The sequence below is a fragment of the Bemisia tabaci genome, chromosome 9 (assembly GCF_918797505.1).
Source record: "Bemisia tabaci chromosome 9, PGI_BMITA_v3".
Classification (NCBI taxonomy): Eukaryota; Metazoa; Arthropoda; class Insecta; order Hemiptera; family Aleyrodidae; genus Bemisia; species Bemisia tabaci.
In genome coordinates this window covers 26,274,716-26,300,903 of record NC_092801.1, presented here as the reverse complement: position 1 = coordinate 26,300,903, position 26,188 = coordinate 26,274,716, and the positions used below count along the sequence as shown (strand labels likewise).

Genomic DNA, 26,188 nt, shown 5'->3' with positions numbered 1-26,188 from the left:
TTTCCCGCCAATGGCGCTCATAAAACTACTCACGATCTTCCGCAGATGTTAGCGATCCGGACTAATCTGTGCAGAGAAAGTGCTCTTAAAATTACCGCTATTAGTTTTACTCATACCCTCAACTTAAGGTCTGGAACGCACGTTATTCTGCTTAGTTAGTTGGTGAGGAGAATCAAAGCGCCTTCATTGATTCCCATATGCAACACATACATCCGTCAAGTATAAATAGTTGTATTCAAGTATCACAATGAACCGCTCCGCGCTGTGTATTTTGCTCTATTTTTGACACTTTATCATCGGTCTTGATTGAGTATTTTAGGCTTTCACCAAGCTCATTTCTCTGATTTTAGTATTCTTGAAACATTGAATGCATTTTAAACGGGTAGCTTTTTCATTTTTAGTCAGCTCAAAGTACATTTTACGAGGTTCAGCAACATAATATACGTATTTAAATTGTAGAAATAAAAAAATATATTTACCTCACGGGATCCTTTAACTCTTCTATTATGAAGTTAAGGTAGTTCCTGTAACAAAGAAAATTAGACTATGACATGCTTTGCCAATATCATCATCTTTACATGCAAAAAATCTATAATAGGGTGGATAAGAAACTGAAAGAGAAACTTTTTTCAAAAAAACCTGAAGCTATATGCGTTACGTATATCGACGGTGTAAGTCGGCAATCACATAACTCGTTTGCGGTGTCTGAAAATCTCCGCCTATATGTCATTTTTTTAAAAGGAGAACAAATTGACATCATTCCTTGAAGTTTGTGCAGAATTTTCTTTGCACAGAGAAGAAAAATCAAGGCAGTTTTAAAGAATTGCCATTGAGTAGTTTTCCGTTTAAAAAATAAAGTATGACAGGAAGTCTACGACGTCGCAAACCAAGTTATGTGATTGCCGACTTGCACCGTCGATATAGTAAAAGCTCATGGCAAGTTGCGCGATTTCTTAGTTCTTGGTATGAAATTTTTCTTGGTACGAAATTTTAATCTTGTATGAAATTTTTGAAAATGCATCCTAGATCCGAGTGTTAAAAATATTTAATTAATCTGCTTTTGGAAGAAATATTATGAATTGCAAAAAACCAAATAAAAAATGTTTCGCTTACCAGCCGTTATATGCGAACAGTCCAGAGTAAAATGACAGTGCTATGGACGTTACTTCCGTTGTGGTGTTGTCAAACGTGAAGTGTTGAGTTTGTCCTGCAACATTAAAAAACAATATCTCAAGTAAAAAATTGCAAAATGTAACCTTCGTACTAAAAAACTGTAATTTTATATAGTAAAAAAATATTCAAAAAGAAAATTAGATTTAAAAATCATCACACAAGAAGAGGCTCGTAATAATTGTATTATTATATGATTTATTCCCTTCAATATTTCACCCCTGGGTTTTAATGTCTCAAGAGAGTCAAGAATTGAACTACTCGGTGTATTTATTGTGACGCAGGTAGCCCGGTAAAAGTTTGGTTTGCCATTGGTGAAAGCAAAATCAAAGCTTCATTGTTAGCTTTTCTACAAGTTCTAGTAGCGTGAATTCTTGTCAAATTTCGATGAAATGGGGCAAAGAGGGTGACTTTGACCAGCATTAAGTTATTTGGGATCACATCAGTGAGAAGAAATGAAACAACTCTACGGTCTATGATTTTGAGCACTGCACTGCTGCATTTCCGCATTCCCATGCTATAAGTACGTGGTTTTTTAGACGTCTGTATGTGCTTGGTTTCCTTTTGCTAAACTCGGCGCATTTGAAATGAATAAAAACTTTATGAGAGACCCTTTTCATTCCCTTTTGTTGATTAATGGATGCTATATGAAATTCCAGTAGTCAACGCGCAATACCCTTTGCTTGCTAGGTTGTCAAACATATAGCTAAATAGCCTCCATCTTTGCGCAATATTACTCAGTCACTTGGCTTTCCTAGTGCGATGCGGCAAATCTGCTACGTTATAAAAAAACGTAGTGTGAACATTCCGGCGTTGTCAAATTTCCTGTGATAAAAAAGGAATCCTATAAGATTTCTCGGAATATATTCCTTAGAACCTTATTTGATGGATCAGGGTCTTGGTACCTCATTATTCCCGAGTATTTCGCCTATTTTCGAGTTGGGAACGGACTCTTTCCGTTCTGTGCTCAGAGACCGAAAGTTCCGGGCTTAACTCCCGGAGTAATCGAAGCTGCGGCTCCAGAACCCGGAACTTTCGGCCTCTGAGCCCGGGATGGGCGGTATGTCCACATAGCCCGTAACTTTTTTTTTCAGTGTACCAGTCAGGAGGTATTGCTCCTTAGGCCTTGTCTCCACGGGACGTTCCATTAGATTTGTCCCCGTGAATAATCTCACTTGCGAAGTTGCGGAAAATATCGAGTCAGTCAATACTAATCACAGTGCCAACTAAGGCCTTGTCTCCACGGGACGTTTTCATGGGATTTGTCCCAAGTTCGAATCGCAGGAATGAAACTTCTGGGATTTTTCCCAGTTACCGTCTCCACGGGACGGGGCTCATACAGTCCTGCGACTAGTTTGCGCGGGAAGATAAATTACTTAAAGTCGAGTATTTAACCGGGATTAAAATAATAATTGCACTCAATTGACAATCAGACACATTGTTTTAACTAAAAAAACATTAACAATGGAGTAATGAATAAAATATCGCACAATTCGTTTTCACTTCTTCTTCCTCTCTCAGTGGGTAATAGGGGTACAAGTACCATACTTGGTCTGGGAAAAATATTGATTAACTTAATATTTTTCCCAACTTCGTAAGTGGGGTTTTTCGCAGGGACAAATCCCGTGAAACATCCCGTGGAGACAAGGCCTAAGAGCCATTGTAAAGTGCCAGGAATGACTTAAAAAGAGGTAGACATTTTGTTGTGTCGTTGAACGGGAAAAAGCCCAGAAGTTTCATTCCTGCAATTCGACCTTAAGAAAAAGCCCGTGAAACGTCCTACGGAGACAATAGCCATCAATATTTTGACTCGAAAATGATAGTTTTATCGGCGGAAATATGACACAAATCCAAGACTCATGCGGCGTTTCAGCTCAGGAAAACAGAAATCCAGCTCGGAATGCGTAGGATAATCCGGTTGACACGTACCAGACGTACCACGCGGGGATAATAACTCCATTTGCTCCGGCAATCATCCACATCCCGAGCGGGAAAATCGAGCCGGGAGGCGACACATGTGGACGTATTCGTGCTAAAAGGAACTATGTGCATAGGGTTAGCGTGAGACATAGGTCCTTTAGTCATGAATATGTTCATGTAATCGAATTGATCGCTGATCCGACTCGCAGATCTTTCCTAGATCAAGATCGGACCCGGATCCTGGCTGATCCGCATGGGAGCCGAACCCGCGGCGCGCGGTGGCGTGGCGTGAATTGCGATATATCGATTGTTGTGTAATTTAAACCTATGGTAAAGAATCGATTATTAAGTGTACTCTGTGTATCGATCATTTTCCATAGGTTTAAATGGTAGATCAATCGATGTATCGCAAAGCACGCCATGCCACTGGCGGCGCGCGGTCACCTAACAAAGTCGTTCCACTCCGGATACAGTGCGGATATTGGCCAATGAATGGCACGTGACTGGAATGTCTGCCGCAGTAGTGAAGAGGGCAGTAAGTGTCAAATTTTCGAAATCGCGTTTCCTTCAAAATGCTTTGAATATCTTTTAGGTGATATCACTGAAATAACTAAAACAGCAAAATTCATGTAATTTTCATTGAAACGAGGCACATGAGAAAGCCGTGGGTGCGCAAAAAATGATTTTGAACAGGAAGAGACAAATTTTACAAATTGAGTTTCCTTCAAAATTCGTCTAATCTCCTTAAATGAAATCAATAAAATAGCTAAAACCGTCGGTTGTCGTCGCACTCGTCAATTGTTCTACTTGCAGAGCAACACAGCATGTTGCCGTTTCAATCGGAATTGTACGCCGTGATAACGAAGAGAGCAGTAAGTGTCAAATTTTCGAAATCGAGTTTCCTTCAAAATTCGTCTAATATCTTTTAGGTGAAAGCACTGAAGTAACTAAAACAGCAAAATTCATCTTATATTCATTGAAACGAGACATGTGAGACAGCCGTAGGTGCGCAAAAAATGACGTAGTTTCAGGCAAAAGAGTCGTAAGAAACATTATTTCTCCAGAGAGCCAATGACATCAGTGCTTTCAAGTAAAGTGCTGCCCTCTTCCGCTAATTTCGGACCTGAAAATGTGTTTGTTGTGTGTCTAAAACGCAACCACGAAAGCACGTAGATGATATCACCTGCGGCTGTCTTACCTAACAATAATCTAGCATGAAAATTAAAAATTCCCTCTTTATGTAAGTGAAATAAAGTCAGTCGATTTTTAATCATCCAAACGATTTCTAGGAGTCTTCTGGACGATTAGTGGCAATTTGACAAAGAACGGAGGCTTCTTTCATTAAAATTTTTCGGTCAGAGGCTTCTGAGCCCGTTTCCTCAAAACTCCATTTTTGCACTTACCGCTCTCTTCATCAGTAAGTGACATTATTCCTCCAGAGAGCCAATGAAATCAGTGCTTTCAAGTAAAATGCGACCCTCAGCCGCCAATTAACATCTCCAGAATTCATTCAAAAAATTGTCTGAGATGGCATGTCTGACGGTTCGCCAACTGTCCGACTCAATTTTCCTTTGCATCGCCTCCCATCCGCATTGCACCTCCACCTCTTTTTCAGCTGCAACGGTGTGCGAAAAATCAGTTCTAATGTGCGTCATTACTGCCGAGAAAAATGACCAATACCGGCGAAACCGGCACAACGCACAACTGATGATCGATTATTCCATTAGAGGCGCACCGCTCCCTTGTTGCCAAAACAACGGATTTAACCATCGCAGAAAGCTCAACTAGGCCTTTCAAACTGAACCTAGCAAAGGGATGTCATCCTGGTCACAGACTTCATTAATTCCTAATAATTTTGCAAACTCCAGACCACCCAATTTCGAGAAATATATTCAGTTATCTATGCTATAAGCTCCGAGACCTACTAAATTTGCGTATCTGGTAACGCTTAGTTCCAGCGTTCTACCAGGCCAATTTTCATGATTTGTGCGGTTATCGACAGGTGATAGTCTCTAGATGAGCCTGCTGTCATCAGAATTTGAAAATAGGACCCATGTTTTTTTAGATACATGCTCTAGATACATGCCCACGGCTCATGGGTGTCGCACTTAGTTGGCTCACAGTTCCGTTTGCTGAATGGACCACTAGACAAGGTACGAATTTCAGCGTTCTCATACATGTGTCTTCACCAAAATTTCACGTAAAACACGATGCGCAAAACGAAAATTACCAAAATCAACTCCTTCCGGAGATATTCAATGATTCTTGGTGCATGAATTGAAACCACCCGCTCATGAAAACTCAATGCTCTACGTGATTCACATCGTGCGCTAAACGTTAACATGAACGTCTCTGCGATATAAAAATCTGGCAACCTCAATCTTGACGCTTTGGCTCAGCTAAAGCTAATTGCTAATAGTTTGAACAACTTATGGTGGGAAATGAACATTGCTCGATTGAGAAGCTTGCTGAAACCGTTGTAGTGTACGATTTGACTCACGTAGAGCTTTGAGTTTCTTGTGAGCGGGCAGTTCCAATTCCTCGTTACCAATGTGAAATAAAAACGTTAATATCTTCGTTTGGAGTTTGTTTCATTAGTTTTCGTTGTGTGAATCGTGTTTTACGTGAAATTCTGGGGGATTTTACGTTCTGCCAAACGGAACTATGTGCACAGTGTATGAGCCGTGGGCGCGTATCTGGAGCCTTGTGGACAGGGCTCATGAGTTAAGCGGCGGGTGGAGGAGGCGCGACGGCGGCTTCGTCACTGGCGCTTTATGTTTCCCATTCATTCTTTTGGCCCGAGTACCAACGAGAACACCCCATCTTTTCCCCTGCACATAGGTCTGTTTGGTAGAAATACGTCCAATTTCAGCAATCAGCCAGCTGTATTGGAAGCTCTTGGTCACATTCGCCGATCTAGCAACTGCGGTGGTGCTGGTGTGGCGGTCGGGAAATATTCCATGAGCGCTACTGGACGCTGTCCGGTCCGCACTTTCACTCTCCCTCCACGACTCTCTCCCATCTCGGCTGTCGCTCAGCGGAGCTCAAGGTCGCTGCATCCGATTTCCCGAGCCGGAAACGGGGGTGCACCGTATGCAATCTCCGACGGAGATCGATCGCCCCCGGAAAACGGAAAATTGCACTCCGCTCCATGGCCCCGCCGCGCCGGGCGGAAAATGCGAAAATTGGAGCCCGCCGATCGGAAATGCATAACCGAACAATGCGAAATCGATCATGTGATAAGAATCTACTTATTCACTCCTGCCTATTTTTATCGATGACTCGCCGAACGCATAACGGGAGGCACTGCGGTGGGCGGGGGTTCTGTACGGATGTAATTCAATTTCGACAAATCTTACGTTTAACAGCGGGCTGATCGTTGAATGGTAGACAAAGTGATAGACAAAGAAGACATAGGGAGTAGGGAGCGATCCTATTGGTTGAGATGGGTGGTTCCTGTGGACTAAGGAAGGAAATGATGGATTAACTATAGCGACTCTCTTGAGTTACCGTTAGTTAGTCTATTACCTACCTTTTTTGTCCATACCAACAATCTGCTACCACTAATAGGATCCCTCCATATCCCTTTTGTCTTCTTTGTCTATCGCTTTGTTTGTCAATTCCAACAAACAGCCCCCTGGATAGCGTTATGGTGAATCTAATAAGGGCGGTATGTTCACATCCAAGTAGTTCAGATTGCAATAACTTTCAATTATATTGTAAAACTACCATTAATAGAGTTATAGAGGGCGTTGACGAAGAGATGATGCGTTATCAGTTGCCCGATAACCTTTGGGAGGATAGGCAAATGTGGCGTTGGGTGTCCCAAAGCGCCAGAGTGCGTTGTAGAAACCACTTTTACGTATGTTTTGTAAAATTATTGATGCTGCTTCAGTGCTTCGGAGCCTTTTGTATGTTGCCTGTCTAGTGATGGGTACTTGGCAGGGGCCGTGGCCAGAATAATGTTACCGAAATTCTGCATCAGCTCGTGGCTCGGTTGCTTGAACCGAACATACAGTTCTTAGAACCGAAAATACGGTTACATCAACCGAATTGCACGGTTATATTAACCGGTGTCCAAGACCGTACTATTTTTCTCAGGGCACATAGATGGGTACTCCAGATCACCCTCATCTGCATATCCAACAGACATCTGGAATTATCTCTGCTGAAAGGAACCAGAGACAGTCGGGAAAGAAGGAGTGTGCTTGTTAGTTTTCGGGCCGTAAGAATCAATCGGAATTATAAAGCGCCAGTGACGTAAGCGGCGACAGCCGCGTGAGGAGGCCAGAAGCTCGTGATGGTCTTCAATTCATGAACTCTGCCCACAACGCTCTTGTTACATGTCCACGGCTCATGAGCTATAGCATACAGATGGACACATTTCTTCCAAAGGGAACTGCAGACGAGTGGGAAAAATGGGATGTGTTCTAGAAATCTGGATAAGAAACAATTTTAAAGTAGGCGCGATTTCTTTTGGAGAAATGGAAAAGCGGGCTTTTACACTCTGTCAAACGAAATTACGTGCCAAATGAATGCGGCACTCATGAGCCATGGGCAAGTGACAAGAGCCTTGTGGACAGGGCTCATGAGTTAATGTTGACCACCTACGCGGAGCTGCTTCGTTGCCGCTGACGTCACTGGCGCTTTATACTTCCCATTCATTCTTACGGCCGTCGACTAACGAGCACACCCCCTTCTTTCCCACCTGTCTTTGGTTCCGTTTGGCAGAAATACGTTTAGTTGGCGCTTATCTCCGTTTGATTTAATGTAAAGTTCCACTTTTCTATTTCCACAAAAGGAATCACGACCAGTTTTACATTGTTCCTTATGCAGCTTTCTAGAGCCCACCCCATATTTCCCACTCGTCTTTAGTTCCTTTGACCAAAAGTAGGTCCATCTTATCAACAAGCCAATATGTACATTAAAATTCACAACGCAGCCAACGCTCGAATCCTCGGACCACCAATCTCTGGTTCTGTTTGGCAGAAATACGCCCAGTTGGCGCTTACCTCCAGTTGATTTAATGGAAAATCCTACCTTTCCATTTCCACAAAAGCAATCACGCCCACACTTTCACACTTATGCAGCTTTCTAAACCCACCCCATATTTTCCACCCGTCTTTAGTTCCCTTGACCCAAAGTACGTGCATCTTATCAACAAGCCAATATGTAAAATTTACAACGTAGCCAACGCTCGAGTCCTCGGACCAGAATCGCCTAATTACGCGAATTTGAGGTTATATTGGGCCCCGCGTTCCATATTCCTCGCGGTTCCCCATCTCCATTCCGTCCGCCGACAATGGCTCCTCCGAAGCACGCGCTGACAATAATTGGTTTCTCGCCGCGGACAATGCATGCGTGAGAAGCGCCCGGCCAACCGCGGTCCGCCAGATGAGCCGCGAAACTCGGCAAAAGTTAGAGTACCTGTATGCGGGAGAGTATTGCCATCTCTGCGTCGCTCTCTCATTGGTTCATCAGTTTTGGGTTATCATGGAGCTCCAAAGTTGGACCGATGTAAACAAACCAGAGGAATACGTATTATCGGCTGAGAAATGAATGATAATCACACTCAAAGTTTAACTTTTGGCAAAAATATCCATTGAAGGTCGAGCTGAACTTAATTCAGAAGTTGATCATAAAAAAATTTCTATCACATCCAAAATCATCAATCATCAGAGAGCAGCACACTATTTCTGTAGTAAAAGGATTGAGATAGCAATACTCTATACAGGTACTACACTGTACGTCACTGTACGGTACACTGTACGTCACTGTACGGTACACTGTACTACTGTCATGTCTATCTCGTCTGTCGTAAGTGTCGTCAGCTAAGTTGCCGGTTGTTTACTTTCGGTTTGCAAGCGCCAACGACAAATTTGAGCCTCTGGACAAAGCGGCATTCGCTACTATCCACATTGAAAACATCAGTCTCATGATCGTATCGTAAAAAAAAAAAAACTACTTATCAGTTATGATTTGCGACTTTTTTATGGTTATGATTTCTGTGTGGCTAAAAATTAAAGTGTCACAGGGTTTGAAAGTATTAAAAAACTTATCTAAGCTTGTGTTCTTGCTTCTGAGAGGGTCTGATGTTTTCATGTGGATAGTAGTGACGCGAAAACGCCTGCAAACCGAAAGTAAACAACCGTCAACTTAGCTGACGACACCTCTAGCAAAAGTCGTCGGGGTAAAATGAGGATTTCTTTTTAGATTCGGCAACGATGCTCGCGACGAACTTGAGAAAAATGGACCCCCCGACCGGGGGAAAGGGGGCTGCGGCAGGACTGCTCCGATGGCAGCAACGTCATTCGTGAGGGAATTGCCCGCGAATAATTGTCAAAATCGATTAGTTTGGTCCGGGCTCGGCGCTCGCACGCCCCAAGTTGTCAAGTGGACCGTGATGGGCCTGACGAGGGCTCACTTTGAAGAACTCTCCGGGTCTGAGAGGCGCGATCTTCACTGAAAAGAAATCTCGGTGTATTTACTAAGAAAAGGGTAAAATTACCAAGAATTCAGGGTTCTATTTGATCCCAGTTATTTCTTGGTAAAATTACCATTTATGGAATCGGTAATTTTACCGAGAAATCTCTAAAATTGTTGAACTTTTCGGCAATTTTACTGGACCTTGGTAAAAATGCCAATATTTTTTATCGACTGTGGTAAAGTTACCGGGATAAAGTGGCAAAGTTACCGGGAATTGATTACTAATAAAAGTGGTATTCTTACCTGAAAAAAAAAAAACAGTAAAAATACCGGTTTTTAGGTAAGCTTACCAGTCTGTCTTGGTAAAATTACCAATAATTGGTAAAAAAAGTGAGATGGTAAAGGTACCAACGGACCTTGGTAAAAACGCAGAGAATTTTTTCTCAGTGTTGGTCTCTGCAACAAACATTCTGCCGTGTTAAGGAAGAACGCCGTATGAACATTCGACGGTTGCCAAATTTCCTTTGACAAAATGTTCATTTTTGGGGAAATTTATGAAAAATTGCCCTTTGAGTTTCCAGAAATTTTCGGTAGAATTGCGAACAAAATTATAACAAGAACCACCCGTCTCAACCAATAGGATCGTCTTCTTTTTCTATCGCCTTGTCCATCAATTTCCAGAATGACAGGAAGTCTGCAATGCCACGAACCGAAATATACGGTTTGGGAGTTTCACTGTCAACATGGATTTAATTATTTTCCAATAATTCCAACTGAATTCCCTAATTCATCCATAATTGCACTTATCTTCATAGGAATAGTAATATTATAAGACGCCGTTCTTAAAATGGGCAAGAAATATTAGTTTTTTATTGCGAGTTGTAGTACAAATGGACCACATTTTGAAATAAGAAACCACTATCCCTGGCTCATTTTAGAAACAACATATATGCCATTGGTTCTCCTAAGTAGAGAGGTGCTTTTACAAAAGAGCTATATATAATGGTTTCAAATTGCAAAATGTAATCCAAGTGGCAAACGCATCGTTTTTTTAATTGAGAAAATGTCAACGAACATGTTTGTGCGAATCGACAACGCTACTACAGCAGAGAAAATTCTTCCTCGTGGAAAGCGGTCGAGTCGACAAGCTACCCTTGGACGGACACACATGTGCATTTTGGCGGCGGCATGCAATATATAAGCAAAACACGTCCGAGATAGTCGATTGTCTTTGGCCGCGGATTTGACACATGTCACCCTGGCACTCCTCGAGGATCAATCGAATTCGGAGCTGGTTGGCCCGGACCAGGACAATCGTCAGGAATAAAATAAAGGACGAGACAAGAGAATCGAATTTTAGAAAGTTCCGATGTGACGTCCGCTTGGAACAAAGGGCGCGCGGTGTAAATTGGTGACCGGAATTAGCGCCTGCGACTTCGACAGTTGGACGAAGAGCAGGATGGTCATACGTGACCTCATCGTGAATGTTACTTTAAGACTGCGTTTGGGCAGTGTTAAACAAAAGAATGCCGTCTACAAGTGCGGAGATTCCAGTGTATGTGCTAAATTATGTAGCGTCGAGGAAAATTCTGCCGTGCTAAGGAAAAACGCCGTATGAGCCTTCAGACGTTGCCAAGTTTCCTGCGATTAAAACTGAATTTACTGGGAAAATGGTGATGTTGCGTGTTTGAGGAATTTGCAATTTGACTGTTGATTCTGTTGTTAAAGTTTGCGAGAAACACGATGCTGCCACTGGTTTTCTCTGAAATCAACTCCCAAGCTCAAAAAAAGCTCTCAAGATGAGGCCAAAACGGAGGGGATATCCCACGCTGTCCTGAGAGTCCACCTCTACATCAAGACAAACTCTCCATGCAAAGGTAGGGAGCAAATACATTGACAGGGTTGCTGTGTTTTCAGTTTTAGAATCCTCAAATATAGTGGCAGCCCTGTCAATGCATTTGCTCCCTATCTTTGCATGGAGAGTTCGTCTTGATGTAGAGGTGGACTCTCAGGATAGCGTGGGATATCCCCTCCATTTTGGCCTCAACTCGAGAGCTTTTTTTGAGCTCGGGAGTTGATTTTAGAGAAAACCAGTGGCACTATCGTGTTTCTTGCGAACTTTTACATAAGAATCAACAGTCAAATCGCAAATTCCTCACACATGCAACATCTCCATTGTGAATATTATACTCCAAAATTTTCAGACACTTTTAAAGGCATTTTAATCTAAAATATCTAAAAACTGCAAGGAAAAATATGCATGAATGTGGTCAAAACTACATGTTTCATCAAGGGAAATTTGGCAACTCTCGAATGTTCATACGGTGCTCTTCCTTAGCAAGGCAGAATTCGTGGCTAATTTTGTCGTTTCAAAACGTCGGTTCGCCGTCATAAGAACTGGGGTGAAATGTTGAGCTTTTGATATATAAAAAAAAATGTGTGCACGGACGTATTACCTGGTTAAATTATTCATGGGCCTCGCCACGTTTAAATATTTACGTCGGAAACATTCTCTGCAGACCACTTTTGAAACAGTCACGTGATCTTTTCATTCAGGTACCAACACTTTTCTTTCTCCTTAGACCACCGCTATCTATCCATCTACCTACCTAAAAACTTCACTTTCCCGCTTTTCCCGAATTGTGTAGTCCTAGTCTTTCGAGGCATCAATTTTGTGCCAGTTCAGGTCCATTGCAATTTTGTACAAGTATCGTTACTCCTGCAAACTGACCGCTTTCAATCAGCCAGAACTCTCGACCATTTTTCGCTGTCCTTCGGCTAAATGCCGCCGAGTTTTTAAAACACCCAGCGGAGAGTGTCCATCAACCCGATCGTTCACAGCCCCAATCGGAAGAAATCGAAAACTCGTCCAAATAAACGCACGCAGATAAATCGTTGTTTCTAGCCTGATTCGCGCGACGCGACGCCGCACAATGGATCGGGTCAATTACAGAGGTTGGACATGAAATTTTTGACAAAAACTGCGAATTTTGAAGTTTTTTCGTTACATTTTAAAGTTTAAGCAGGGTTGCAATTTTCCATGAAAAATAAAATCTTGATATTTCATGAAATTTCAGACAAATATGAAAAATATTGAAAAATATCTTTTGAAATTAAATGCAAGGCAACTGCGGATTTTGCTTATCTCGTGTTTTTAGTGCGTATTGCAGATCCAGCCCCTGAAATTATGTTTCATATTTTTCGCAACTTTGTGAAATTTCATGAAATATTTCACGGAAATTTTCAATAGTTCTAATTTTTCATTTCACCCGTGCAACCCTGAGTTTAAGTGGTGCTTTTGCAGGAAAATTTCACAAGGAGACCAATGAAACCATTTTCAGAACGTCAAAGTGTTTTATGAACGGAGTTAAACACTTTTAAAGTTTCCAAATGTTGTCCGACCTCTCCAATTGACTCGACTCACTGCGCGACGTCGGCGGATGAAAGATACCCGCGGTTGAGCGGAAAATGGGGAAAGGGGCAAAATCAATAAGAGTGAAATTGGAGGACGGTCCATTCTGTGTCGTGGTCAGGGACGGAGCGACGGTCTTGGAGTGCATCCACCGTGGATGCCATTTCCCGTTGCTGGACATCACAGAGCTGCCGCGCAAAGGAAAAACATCACCAGGCGTTGCCAAATTTCCCTCTACTAATTACGAATTTTCAGGAAAATTCGTGAAAATTTCCCTTCCAATATTTCAGAGGATTTAGTTCGTAATTTGATCTAAAAAGTCTGCAAATTTCAAGGGAAAACATTCATAATTTTCTTCGAAAATAAATATTTTCTGAGAGGAAATTTGACAACATTCGAATGTTCATACGACGGTTTTTCCTCAGCACGGCGGAGCAGGCTCGAGGGTTTTTCCGGAGTCGCGGAAATGTGGCTATTGCACCGGACAGATGTCGTTTGTCCGGCAGGCTCCGGCCGGAGGCTCTTACGGGCATCCGCTGCAGAAATCGAATGCGCTTCATGCTCTACTTCGTGACGCCGCTTTACAAATAGTTCCCTCTCCAGTGGGTCAATATTAGGCGTCGTTTGGTGGCGAGATAAAGTTTATTCTCGCCAAAATTGGATTTTATGACGACTAGTTTGTAGAGCCAACACTTTGTGTTGGAGGATTTTGCTCTTTGATGATCCTCGGGCATGCACTGGAAAAAAAACACATTGGATCTAGAGTCCAGACTCTTGAAACCATTGACAAGAAAAAGGACTCTTGATTCAATCAGATTTAAGCTAGAATCAAAAGGAAATCCGCTCAAATTAAGAGGCTTGGTTCTTGATTTAAGTTTAAATCTGATTGAATCAAGAGTATTTTTTCTTGTCGATATTTTTAAGAGTCGGGACTCTAGATTCAATGTGTTTTTTTCCAGTGTGAATCGTCGTTTCTCAGGAGAAATAAAGTAACTGAAAATTGATGTTGCGAAATTTCCAATTGAAAATTGTGCTTTTATCCTAATTTAACTTTAACTTTTCAATTTTACTTTTTTAAAATGTAATCTAACTGTTCAGCGTTACTAATTGAAAGTGTTGCTGATTTGTTTGCAATACTGCATTGTTTCCATATTGAAATTTGACGTGGGTACTGAATACTAAGGAACGAATTAATTGAAACTTCCTATATTCAATTTATAAATGAAAAAGTAAAGTTTTTCTTGTAAATAAACTCACATTTCTTGCTCACAAAATACCAAAGCTTACACTTGAATCAATGTGAGCACTAAACTAATGTTGGTATACTTCTTGAAAGACGAATTTTCCTGAGTGCTAATTCTTTTTCACAAGATTAGAGTGGCCTTATATCAAAAGGGAAATAACATTTGTGTGAAAACCTGCCTTAATTTTTCTTGATGCCATGCTGTTCACCCGCATCCACACCAGGAGGGTACCGTTCAATTTTGTGCCCAGGGATAGCCAGGAAAAAAACAGCTTGAATTTACAGGGACATCAGGGATTAACCGTTCAATTTTCGAGTGGGGTCCCTGCATGGCAAGTAGTTCGGGTCTTCCTACGGAAATCTACCGCGACAAACGACCAACGGCAACGGCAATTATCCTCAATTGGATAATGCGTATCGGCTGATCCTAATTCTGAGCGCCCAATTGAAAGCACACGGACTTGGTGCTTGCTCTGTAAGAGACGGATTTGCTCCCACGCCACGCGGCTATTTAAGGAACGCAACAGGTGGACGCTCTAAATATCCCGTATGCAGTGGCGTGGCGTGCTTTGCGATATATCGATTAATCTGCCATTTAAACCCATGAAAAAGGATCTATTAAAAGGGTGTTCGCAGCGAACACCTTAATAATCGATTCTTTACCACGGATTCAAGTGGGGAAATATCGATAATCGATCGTTCACGCCACGCCACTGCCCGTATGCGGTCACGAACCACATAGTCAAAGGAGAATGAAACTCTTGCATAAGTTACAGTCCCTTTATGGAGAGAATTGGAACAACGCAGCTTATGGATGTCACAAACGGGATTAAAGATTACACAAATCGGACGATTTTTGTAATCTTTAATCAACCCATTCCCGAACTCCTATTTCCGTTCCCTCTCTCATTCCATTTTTCTCTGCCGTTTTCCCAATTTTCCGGTCCATTCCAGTTTATAATCTTTGGAATTGGTGAAAATATAATTTTTATACCGTTTGTGACACTGTGAAGGCCCAAAAATGCGGGAACCAATCAGAGATGGATATGCATTGTCTTAACTCTCAGTATGAAGGTACTCTAGCATAAATGAAAAATTTAAGATTTAAGTGTTTTATTTTTTGCGTCAATTTTCGTGCCACTGGTGAAAAATGGCACCATTCGTGTTTTTGAGACGAACTCCAAGGCTCAAAAAAGACGTTCCAACGCGAATGCGTTGTAGGGCGTTTCTCTCAGTGGCAGAGGGAAGTAATGTGGTCGCCCGTACCTTTCCAGTAAAATAAAACCCGAACGAAAATCATAAAAAACATTTTCTCCGTCGAAGAGTCGAACCCTGACTGCCAGGGTTCAGACCGGGCGCGGAGGCACTTGGCCACGCAAAGTGACACGACACGATGGGAAACGGGGAAACGCAACGACTGAAGCGCCCGTAAGCGCAATGCGTGAGGTATCTATGTAGTCTTGCAGGCACTGACAGCGCGCGCTGCGATGGCCGTGGAATACGCGCAATGCGAGAAGTATTCATGCAGTCTCGCAGGCCCTGACGTGCGTTCCGCACCGCACCGACCGCAGTGTTTAGCGCGATCATTCAAACTTGCGCAGCCGTTTGTAACTTGTGATTTTAAAGTTTTTTGCGTACATATACTTAGTATGGACTAGTTGCGTTTTAATTTGGTAAACAATTAAATTCTACCCAAAATCCAACTAATTTCGTCTCTTCATTTCCATATCGATGGCCAAAGTTAGGAACCACGAATTTCCGTGTGCAACATTGCAAAGGCTCACGGACTTTTTCATTTTATCTCTGAAATGCTTGTAGATGTAATTTCTCGCAAATTTCCTCGATTTTTCTCTCTGTCAGGAGAATGTTCTGTGGAAATTCCACGCTGTATAGTTCACTTGTTTCTCTTTTTCGTTTCTTCCTTGAAATGTTCAGAGAGTTTTACTCGAACCTTTTAATAAATCGGAAGATTTCAAGAAAAAATAAACACAATTTTTCTGAAAAATGAATATTTTATCGGAGGAAATTTAGCAATATTCGAATGTTCCTCCGGCGTTTTTCCGTATAGCGCGGCAGTATGGTCCCCTTCCCTCCCTCCTCCTCAATGCGTAACGTAAATTATGAACGGGCGTTTATGAGGAATCAAGAGTAAAATTTTTAAAATCACCGTGTTCTAAGTGATGACACTGCAATACTGTCAATTGATTAATTGGATTTGTACCCAGAACAGGGAGGAAGCAATAACGGTTCAGTGCGTAGCGTCGCGTCAAAGCCAACCATCCGTAGCGGACATGACTCTTAGATAGTCACAAGTAAACACAAAAACACAGTAAGAATTAATGCCAGGAGTCCTACTAATTCAGGATCTAGATAATGCGACAAATTAAGTACAGAGACACTCCACACAATTTTTAGCTCTCACAAGAGAATAATAATTGGTACTTTTTTCGCTGAGCCTACATGAATCACTCAATTAAAACCATATGTTAAAAAAAAAAATTCAAAAATCATTTTTTTTTGGAGGACTTACGTTGTAAGTAGATAACGCTTAAAATATGAAAAAAGGATGAATTTTTTTAAAACAAAAATTACTTTTTAAGGTCATTACATGCAAAACTTTTACAAGTCCGAACGTAAATTGGTCTTACTTTTGCAATTCGGAACTAAAATTGATTGGCTCAACCAAACACGTATGCTCATAGGCACACACATGCGGTACATAAGTTATTCTGAAACCGAGCTTCAGAATCTAGTTCCTAATTGTAAAATAGAGTCCAATTAAGGCATACGTTTTCTGCAAATTTGGCGGGAATGTCGAAATTGGTATTGAAATGAGTTCTTCCAACAAACGTTTTTATATCTTTATTTTTTTCGTCAAACCTGAAAATGGAAAAAACATTTTTTTAACATTTAAAACAAGTTCTTCAGAGCTAATGATCCTTGAGCTGCTCTCTAAAATTGCTTTGAAACGTTGAAATAATTCATTAAAAATAGTTTTCTAAAGATCTATAGAGACCAACTTGTTTTTCAATGTGCTGTTAGCAAAGGAACTCGGTGAAGGGGGAGGCGTTGCGTTACTGCAATCGTCTTGCCTGTGACGTCACGCTGGGTGACTCCTCGATCCCAACTTCTTTGTTTACACTACTTCCGCCCTTTTGAACCGGTCGCGAGAGGGCCCCGCGTTTTTCGCCGTGGGTGCCCCCCCCCCCCTTCCCCACGATTCGCGTATCGACGGTTTCCGGGTGGATCCCCCGCCGAAAATGGCCCGAAGGTTGTCAAATTTACCGGTAAATCATCTAATATTACGATCCTTCGGTTTGATGTGGATGAGACATCCGTCCAGTCGGACATCAGTGTAGAGTCGGTTGAGAGTCCTGGAGTTTGTTATGTAAGGTGTTTTCTAATTGGTTAGTGTTGTAACTGGGTATTGGAACAATTGGACGTATTTATGCTAAAAAGAACTATGTTACACGTAAACCCTATGAACATACTTCCTTTTAGCATAAATGCGTCCAAATGGACTGAATTAAATAGGGAGGAGCCAAGTTTTGGGGAAAACAAGAGGTCTGCTTTTTGTTTAATTTATTTTCTTTGTTTCAAATTTTTAAGTTTAATGAACGGTAAGACTATATTATCTCGTTTACATCTCACCAAACAAGTCACATTTTTTCTTTGCAAAATTAATTAAATTTTACTTGATTTTTCAAAAACTTAGCTCTCCTCTCCTAACTTCGAAAACTGTAAAATCAATTCAGAGAAAAAAATCACTCTTTTGTAGTATTTCAAGGTCTAAAGTTGGCCATTAGATGTGACTCGTAAATTTTTTTAAAATTTTCCTAACTTCGCAGAGTCTATCGCTTTTATCCGAGTTTGAGGAAAGTATGCAGCTTACTCTCCTGAAATTTTTTCCGGCCTCTGAATTTTTTAATTTAGAGGAAAAGTTATTTTTTTTCTTTTCTTGAAAAGGTTGTTCATGCTCCAAACTTTCCAAGCAAAGAATTCGGAGGCCGAAAAAACATCCCAGGAGGAAAACCTGCTTAATTTCCAAAAACTTGGATGAAAGCGATAAATTCCGCGAAGTTGGAGAAAATTTTAACAATTTTTAGGAGTCTTATCTAATCATTATAGGAAGGAAAATGTATAAAACAGAATTGGAGACTTTTTTTTTTAGAGAGGATTGAATCAATTTCGGAAATCTTCATTGAAAGTATGAACAACAGTTCCAAAGAAAAGTGCTCATGTTATCCTTCAAAATTTGTTGTAGGTATAGGAAGAAATTAATGAATGTAGCTCTTAAATTGACCAATCTTTCGTTTCGAATTTTTTTTTAAATTCCTCTATATTTCCTATCTTTTTTACATTACTGTTCAATGAATCGTTTCCGCATTGAAGAACATGCATTCACACACTTCCTCTTCATGGGATTCTCGGAAAAATGGTAACGGAAATTTTCTGTATGAAAATAAATAGCAGAGAAAAACCAAACATCTAGACCACGATCAGACGGGGCAACTTGAATTCGCGCTCCTCAGACGTAAAGCCGTATGTCACTTTCAACGCGAGCCCTATTCTCCGCATAACTCCATGCTTAACGGGGCTTATGTGAAAACAGAGATACGCCCTAACGTCAGAAGAAAGACGAATTGACAGAGGCGAGGCGACAAGTGTTTAATCAAGTCTGCAAGCGACTGCAGCGTTAAAGAGCCAGTGCTATTGATTGAACTGTTAGCTCAACGACATTGTTTATATATTGCCGAGGAGAGGGTTGGGGGTGTCTCTGATCACCTCCATTTCCCCGGGCAATTTGAGTCAATATTAACCCAATCGTTGGCTCCTTTGCTTGGCCTCGCGAGGCCGGACTCAGGAGGTTCCTTTCTTTCAGTTTTTTTCCGCCGAAGGTTCATTAGTACAACGGTCGTGCTAATAAACTGAGGAAAATATTTTAGTCACACGGAAAAAAATTAAACGTTGATTTAGCACTCATACTGTTAAGGTGTCCGACATGTTTCAAATGCTGATTTCACATTACAAAAATGCTAACATAACATTTTAATTTGTTCGTTTTGCAGCGGGCGTAGTTAAGTTAGCATTTGTTAAAATGTAAAATCAGCATTTGAAACTTGTCGGACATCTTTTTAACAGTATAAATGCTAAATCAACATTAAATTTTTTTTCGTGCATATGTACCGTACTGCCGCGCTAAGGAAGAACGCCGTACGAACTTTCGAGAGTTGCCAAAGTTCCCTTGATAAAACATGCTTTTTGACAAAATTAACGCGTATTTTTCCTTGAAATTTTCAAATATTTTAGATTAAATTGCGTACGAAATTGTCTGAAAATTTTGGAAAATAATATTCGCAATTTTCCTCGTAAATTCGGTTTTTATCGGAGGAAACTTGGCAACGTCTGAAGGCTCATACGGCGTTCTTCCTTAGCACGGTTGTGTGGGTATAGTGTTCAGTATCAGCTGTATTATTCGATTCATGCAATGTCTCCAATCCATGTTCGTCAAAAGTTCCGGGATTCGGAACTTTTTTTACAATTTTTCCCACTCCATGCCCGTCAAAAATTCCAGGACTCTTTTTAGATTTTTTCAAAAGTTCCGAGAAAAATCCGTAAAATGCAGAAGATCCGAAACATATCGGGAATTTCAAAAGTTCGGGAAAATTCAGAAAACTTTCAAGAGTTCCTAAATTTGGCATTAGTTTCGGGAAGTGAGAGCACTAGGTTTATGCGACCTTCATGGTTAAAACAGATTCAACACATAATGAAGAATTTGCGGGTGTCTGAAATTTGATGAATTTCGTGTTAAGTGAAAACTACTGAATGAACTGAACACGAGGATACTCTTGGTTCATGAATTGAACAATTATTGGAGAAGATATGACAACATGATCTAATCTGCTGAAATACACGTGTTTAAATGAGAAATGTCGCCAGAAAACGTCACTAGGCGGTGCATTTTCTCACTAATAAATCTGTTTTTATACTATTTCCCATATCAGAAAAAAATTATGAAAAATACTGTGAAATAAGCTATTTAAGCACTTTAAGATGAAGCAATAAAGAAATTGCATGGAAAGTGTCCATTATGTTTTATGTTTATTTGGACTTTTGATCGACTGAGATACAAAATGGTGTGTTATACCAATGATGCACCGTTGTGGTTGGGATTCATCACGGGAAAAAAAGTGTCAGGGGTTATATCCCCCAAAATTGTTCTACTACCCAAATTTGTTGGATAATATGGACATTTCCAATTACTTTTGGTAGCACCGCAACTCAAGTTGGGATAGTACGGCAACATTCGGGTTAGTAACCTAATTTATCAGGATACTACCACAATTTATTGGGATACCACCACAATTAATCGGGGTATTACCGCAATTAATTGGGAATGTCCATATCATCCAACAGTTGGGACTTAACCTCTACCTCTTTTTTTTCCGTGATGAGTTGTTGCTGAACTTGCCGGAAAGAACACGATAAAACATGTCAAATAAACACATGGGTGTGTAACAGGCAACTTACACACCATATCGATGGTCGATTTGCGACGTTACAGACTTCCTGCCATACTTCATTTTTTGAATGGAGAGCTGCTCAACGTCAATTTTTGAAAATTTCCATGATTGTTCTTCTTTGTCCGAAGCAAATTCAGAGGAAACCTTAAGAAATTATATTGATTTGCTCTCCTATACATAAATAAAATAGGAGCGGAGATTTTCAACACCGCGATCGAGATTCGTGGTTTGGGAGTTTTAAGTGGGAGGTATGTATCAGAAAAAAAATCACATACAAAAAAATCCTCGAAAAAAAAAAATCCTCTTTGAGCACACATGATTCTTGGCTCTACGAACCGCGAGGAAAAAATCACCATATGCCTCCTTAACTAAATAAAAAACGAACAGAAATTTGCAAGGTCTTAAAATGAGATACGCGGGTTTTTTTACTCTCTCTGTGATACGACGTCAATAATACATTTTTTTGCGAGATTTTGATCCCGCAAAATTTTTTTGAATTTACATTGAAGTTGATCGCTACTGTTGAAGATTTCAGTTTCATTTTTTACAAAGGTTTCATCTTTTCAATTTTTTTCATCAGTGTATTACGTCTTTTGCACGGGTTGTGACGTTGAGCATAGTCAAATTGAGGAGTAAGGAGGCAAGGTATAATGTCGTCACTATGTGGATTTGGCTGTTGGCTCTGCAAGGCATATCTCTCAGCCTAATGTCGATTAAGTTCGTTAAGTACGTGTGCCTATTGAAATATTTCCATTGGCAGTGAATGTATGGGGTTGCTGTGGTGTCTCTTTCGTATTTACATTGTGGTAAGCTGTCTAATGTGATAACATTGTGCGAATTCTACGGTGAAATTGCACGTAAATGTCATTAATGCTAAAATAATAAGTTGTACAGGCCAGGCCCACAGCCGGAATGGAGTCAGGATCTGAAATGGTAGTGATTAAAATACATCATCATTAATATAAACTTCGAAGGGTTCAGACTTTCAGCGATTCTACCTTTTTTTATTTCACTCGAGAGGTTGCCAGATTGTGCGATAAATGTGAATATTTTACATGGATTTGAATTGGGAAAAGTGCTAAAAAAGCAACTCATCTGGCAACAATAGAGTCCGGGAGGGACGAGAGGCTGCCTTCCTGGGAAAACCCATGATTTAGCCGGAATTGTCATTAAAACAATTGATTCCGTTTGAAGCATCAATTGTATACTAGGGGAAAGCTATTTTAAAATGATAATTGTAAATGGACACAGATGCTACAGAAAGGGAAAAAGGAAAAGGAAAGGAAATGAAATGAGGATATGATTACTAATATGTAATCATAGAGAATAAAACAAAAACGTCAGAGAAATTTATATGTGATGATTGCGATGAAAGTATATAAGAAAACAACACGAGTGGGCTCATTGCGATTCGGAACTCGAACTATATCCTTGAGCAGTTTTTAGACCCCTACGCCACCGATAATAATCTTCTTAAGAGGTAAAGATGAACTTTTGCTACTTCAGCAAGTCAAATCGCGGAAGGAGATCCATGGATTGTCTTTTTTCGCCACCCGATGGGATGACGTCCCAGTCAAATGCGTTTTTGAAGAAATGATCGATCCCCATCATCGCCTCATCCCCACACATATATTCATTGCAAATGATGACACGCTCCGGCAACAAGGTTCTGTGACAAAATCATTTTTGCCTCCAGAGTCTCCAAAATGTATACATCTTAGTGATCAAATGTCCAACCACTGAGAAAAATGGCTCGCGGAGCGAGCCGAATGTCACTCGCTACGCGAGTGATCCGGGGTCCAGGGGGCGCAGCCCCTTGGCTGGCCGTGACGGACGCGCAAAGCGCGTCCAGAACGGCTAGTATATGTTTAAAGCTCAAAGCGAACTTAAATCTGTGGACTATTGTGAAAATCTGTCGTTGATTCTCATGTTTGGGGGTCGCATACATCCTAAAAACTATTCGATAGGGCCAAATTTTGCACAGCTCTTCTTTTGCGTTCTTTCCTTCGGCTATTCTACTTGGAACCGATGTTCCAATCACACAAACTGTTGTGAAATTGCCCGACTGTGAAAATGAAAAAAAATGCGAGTTCTGTCTATTAAAAGGGGCTGCGCATCCTCTTTAACAAATTGGTCCAACATTTTATCCAGCTTCATTCTTGTCACCTATCTCCCCACATTTTTACCGGGAGCCAAAATCCAAAACCAATTTTTTTTTTTTTTCATAATCGTCCTTCTAGTGTGCACATGTGTGTTCATTTTACGTTTTTGCATACTTTTTTCAGGAGATGAGGCCTGTAATTTTTTATTCATGAATCTGTTTTGTCGCGTATTTGCCTGGGATGAGACTAGTCATAGCCATAAGCTCTCTGACACTCAATATTTTCATTTTTTGTCACGATCAGCTCTAACGTACAAAGCAGATTTGTGCAATTTATGCGACCATCGGCAGGTTATGATCCTTTGATGCTCTCTATTCAGATCTTGTGCAAAGACCCAAGTGTTCCTACCACATCACGTGATCAAGTAATGAATTCTCCCATTTATTAAATAACGCTGATGGCCAAACTGCGAAATCATGTTGTCCTCGAAGCCCTTCATATGTTCTTGATTAACATTTCATTAGAGGATGAAGGGAATTTAGTTGTGTTTTCTGATTATCATCAGAATTATTTCTTATCAAAAGGGGGAAGTCGCAACTTATTGTCCACTAGAGTGCTATGCATATGTGGTAGGTATAACTCATTTGCTGTCAAATTTATGTCTGTTTGAATATTAAGTGGATTTCACTTTTCAAAAAAGAACCATGAGCATTGCAATGTTGCTAAGATTGTGCAACTTCTTTTGCCTTGGATAACAAACCTGATTAACCATTGAGAGTTTCTATTTTACTCGCTGAAAACTGTGAATCTAAGACAAAAATGACAATGTAAATTTCATATTTTTTTATGATTTCAGTTTTTTTACTGCAAGGGATGCATTTGCAGAATCTTAGCATCATTGCAATGCTTCTGGTTCCTTTTTGCAAAATGCAATCCAAGTAGTGCTTCGTCATTTTTCAAATTCCATGAAATTTTCAGTTGGAAACTCCGGACAGGCTCCCGGAAAAAGGACAATAAATTAGACTGCATTTTGCAATTTGGACCTATAAATTCTGGCTCATCTGAAAAAAACACTTATGTGCATAGGGAAACTAATGGCACATGCGTTGTTTTTACACCGGGCTAGAATTTTATAGTTCCAAATTGCAAAATGTAGTCCAATTATGAGGAAGTAATCTTTTTACAACACTGTAATTGCGTTGGTTACTTTTTCCAAAATGCACACTAACGGCACACTAATGGCACATACGTTGTTTTTAAACCGGGCCAGAATTTATAGGTCCAAATTGCAAAATGTAGTCCAATTGCGAGTGGTAATTTCGCAGCGATGAAATGCTTTTAAGTTCGTCCGTCTGAACACGGACAAATGGATGATTGGAACGGGTCAATGTTCACGGTAAAAATTATTCCATGACGTCATGAAAAAAATCTCTCGAAAGGAGCTGAGACTCGCACCGTTGCAAAGGCGTCATTTTAAAAATCACAATGCGCAGAATCCATTAAATTTTTTGTCACCTATGATGGCTTGTCAATTTTTTCTGTACCCAAAAAGCACCACCAACTCATGTTGTGACGTCGCGCCAGGGAACTACGAGAACCAACCAGAAGGGCAAAAAAGTAGACTCTTGTAGCTTTACGATTCGCAGTTTTCTGAACTTTGACATACAACGGATACATTGCTTTTCAGGACCGCAGGATTCAACGTTGTGATTGTGAACGTGATCTTTGATTTTTCAAATAATTTTTCTTGGTTAAACTTCAAGTAAGGCTTTGGAATATCCGTTGAACTAATCATATTGACATTAAACTTATGAAATCTCTATTGTGTGTCACCAGTATTTTCCTTGTGGTAAGTCTCGTGTGCATAATTTCTTTTAATTCCTTGTGCGGCAATTTATTCACCTTCATATCGTATATTCATTTTGTAAAGGGTCTGGAAATTAGTTTAATTTTCAGAGTTTCTTTTATCATTTCTTAAAGGTCACTTTACTTGTCATAACGGCATATCATTGTGAACTCTATAATGACTGAAGTACTGCACATAAATCAGTGGCGTGGCGTGAATTGCGATATATCGATTGTTATGCCATTTAAACCTATGGTAAAGAATCGATTATTAAGGTGTTCGCTGCGAACACCCTATTTATCGATCCTTTTCCATAGGTTTAAATGGCAGATCATTCGATACATCGCAAAACATGCCACGCCACTGACATAAATATGTTTGCAAATACGCGTGCACTGTTAAAAAAAATAAAACCTACTCCGTTCTCATACAAAAGGTAAGTCGGATCAAGTTAGACTCAAACTAAGCGGAAATGAAAGGCATCAAGAGTCAAACGCTATATTCAAAACCTCACAAGTATAAAAGTCAAAATTGACACAAAAATTGTTACTTTTGTAGGGCTTATGTGGGACTTCTGAAGGGCCGTGTAGGTACTTTGTTACAGGGATACAGCCCTACAGCTTTGGAACCCAGTCCTACTGCCTATAGTTGGCGCTATTTTAACTAAAGTGGTAGAGCTCAGCGCTAAGGTGATTTTTTCGTGTGACTCTCTCTCTCTCATCTTCATTTTAGGAATGTAGGGAAATTATCTGCGATACTGTAAGAATTTGATTTTGAGAGAGTATCTACGATGCTCCATTACCTTCTTTTGAGCGTTCACCACGTTAGTAGTGTACGCTCTTTCCCGTCTTTTTGCATCGGATATGTTACGAATGTATCCATTGATAAAGGCCCGCACTGCTCCATGGGAATCGGCGCCATTTTTCGTGGCGAGAAGCAATACCTAGTTTCTCAATTTTTTTATGTATCATTTTTACCTTTCTTTTCCTATTCTGTCCACTTTATGTAATGCCTATAGGCTTGTCTTTGAGAAATTAATATCTTTACGTTTTAAAACTATGCAACGTGCTTTTTTTGGTAACCATGAGGTGAAAAGTGGCGAATTTGCGCGCAAATATGAACATTTAAGCCCCAAATGCACATCAGCCCTGTCATATGCCGGATTGGCTGGGACGTTTAAAATAAAAGTGGGTATGAATTTTAAATTAAGAGCAAGGGGCGGGGCTGGGATCGAACCGACCTGACTAAACCTAGAGTACCTGTATAGCGAGAGTATGGACAGATGTGAAACTCCGAAAATCCATCAGGCTTTCACCGATGCTTCTGCGAATAAAGTTAGGGCCCAGAAATGCAGCCAACCTATGAATTTCAACTACCAGAACGATTTACTAATACTATTGTTAAGACTTGTCGTTTATAAAGCACGTGTTTGACTCAGTTTTTGCATAAATTTACTCATTTTTGCGGAAGAACGCTCATTTCTGTGCATTCTCGGCCATCTTGGCTAGAATTGGAATCTGCAGACTCTGCAGACTGGCAGTGAAA

General features: G+C 40.5%; 1 protein-coding gene across 4 annotated transcripts in view; it reads right to left on the bottom strand.

Annotated features, from left to right (window-relative positions):
• LOC109037722 (Y+L amino acid transporter 2) overlaps positions 1–26,188 on the bottom strand; it is a 168,981-nt gene that overhangs the window by 14,718 nt on the left and 128,075 nt on the right. For all 4 annotated transcript variants that reach the window (XM_072303933.1, XM_072303932.1, XM_072303934.1 and 1 more), the window contains 2 exons: positions 1,114–1,207; positions 480–524 (listed from right to left, as the gene is read on the bottom strand). In XM_072303933.1, coding sequence (XP_072160034.1) covers positions 480–524; positions 1,114–1,207 — 139 coding nt within the window. The remainder of the gene's footprint in view (positions 1–479; positions 525–1,113; positions 1,208–26,188) is intronic.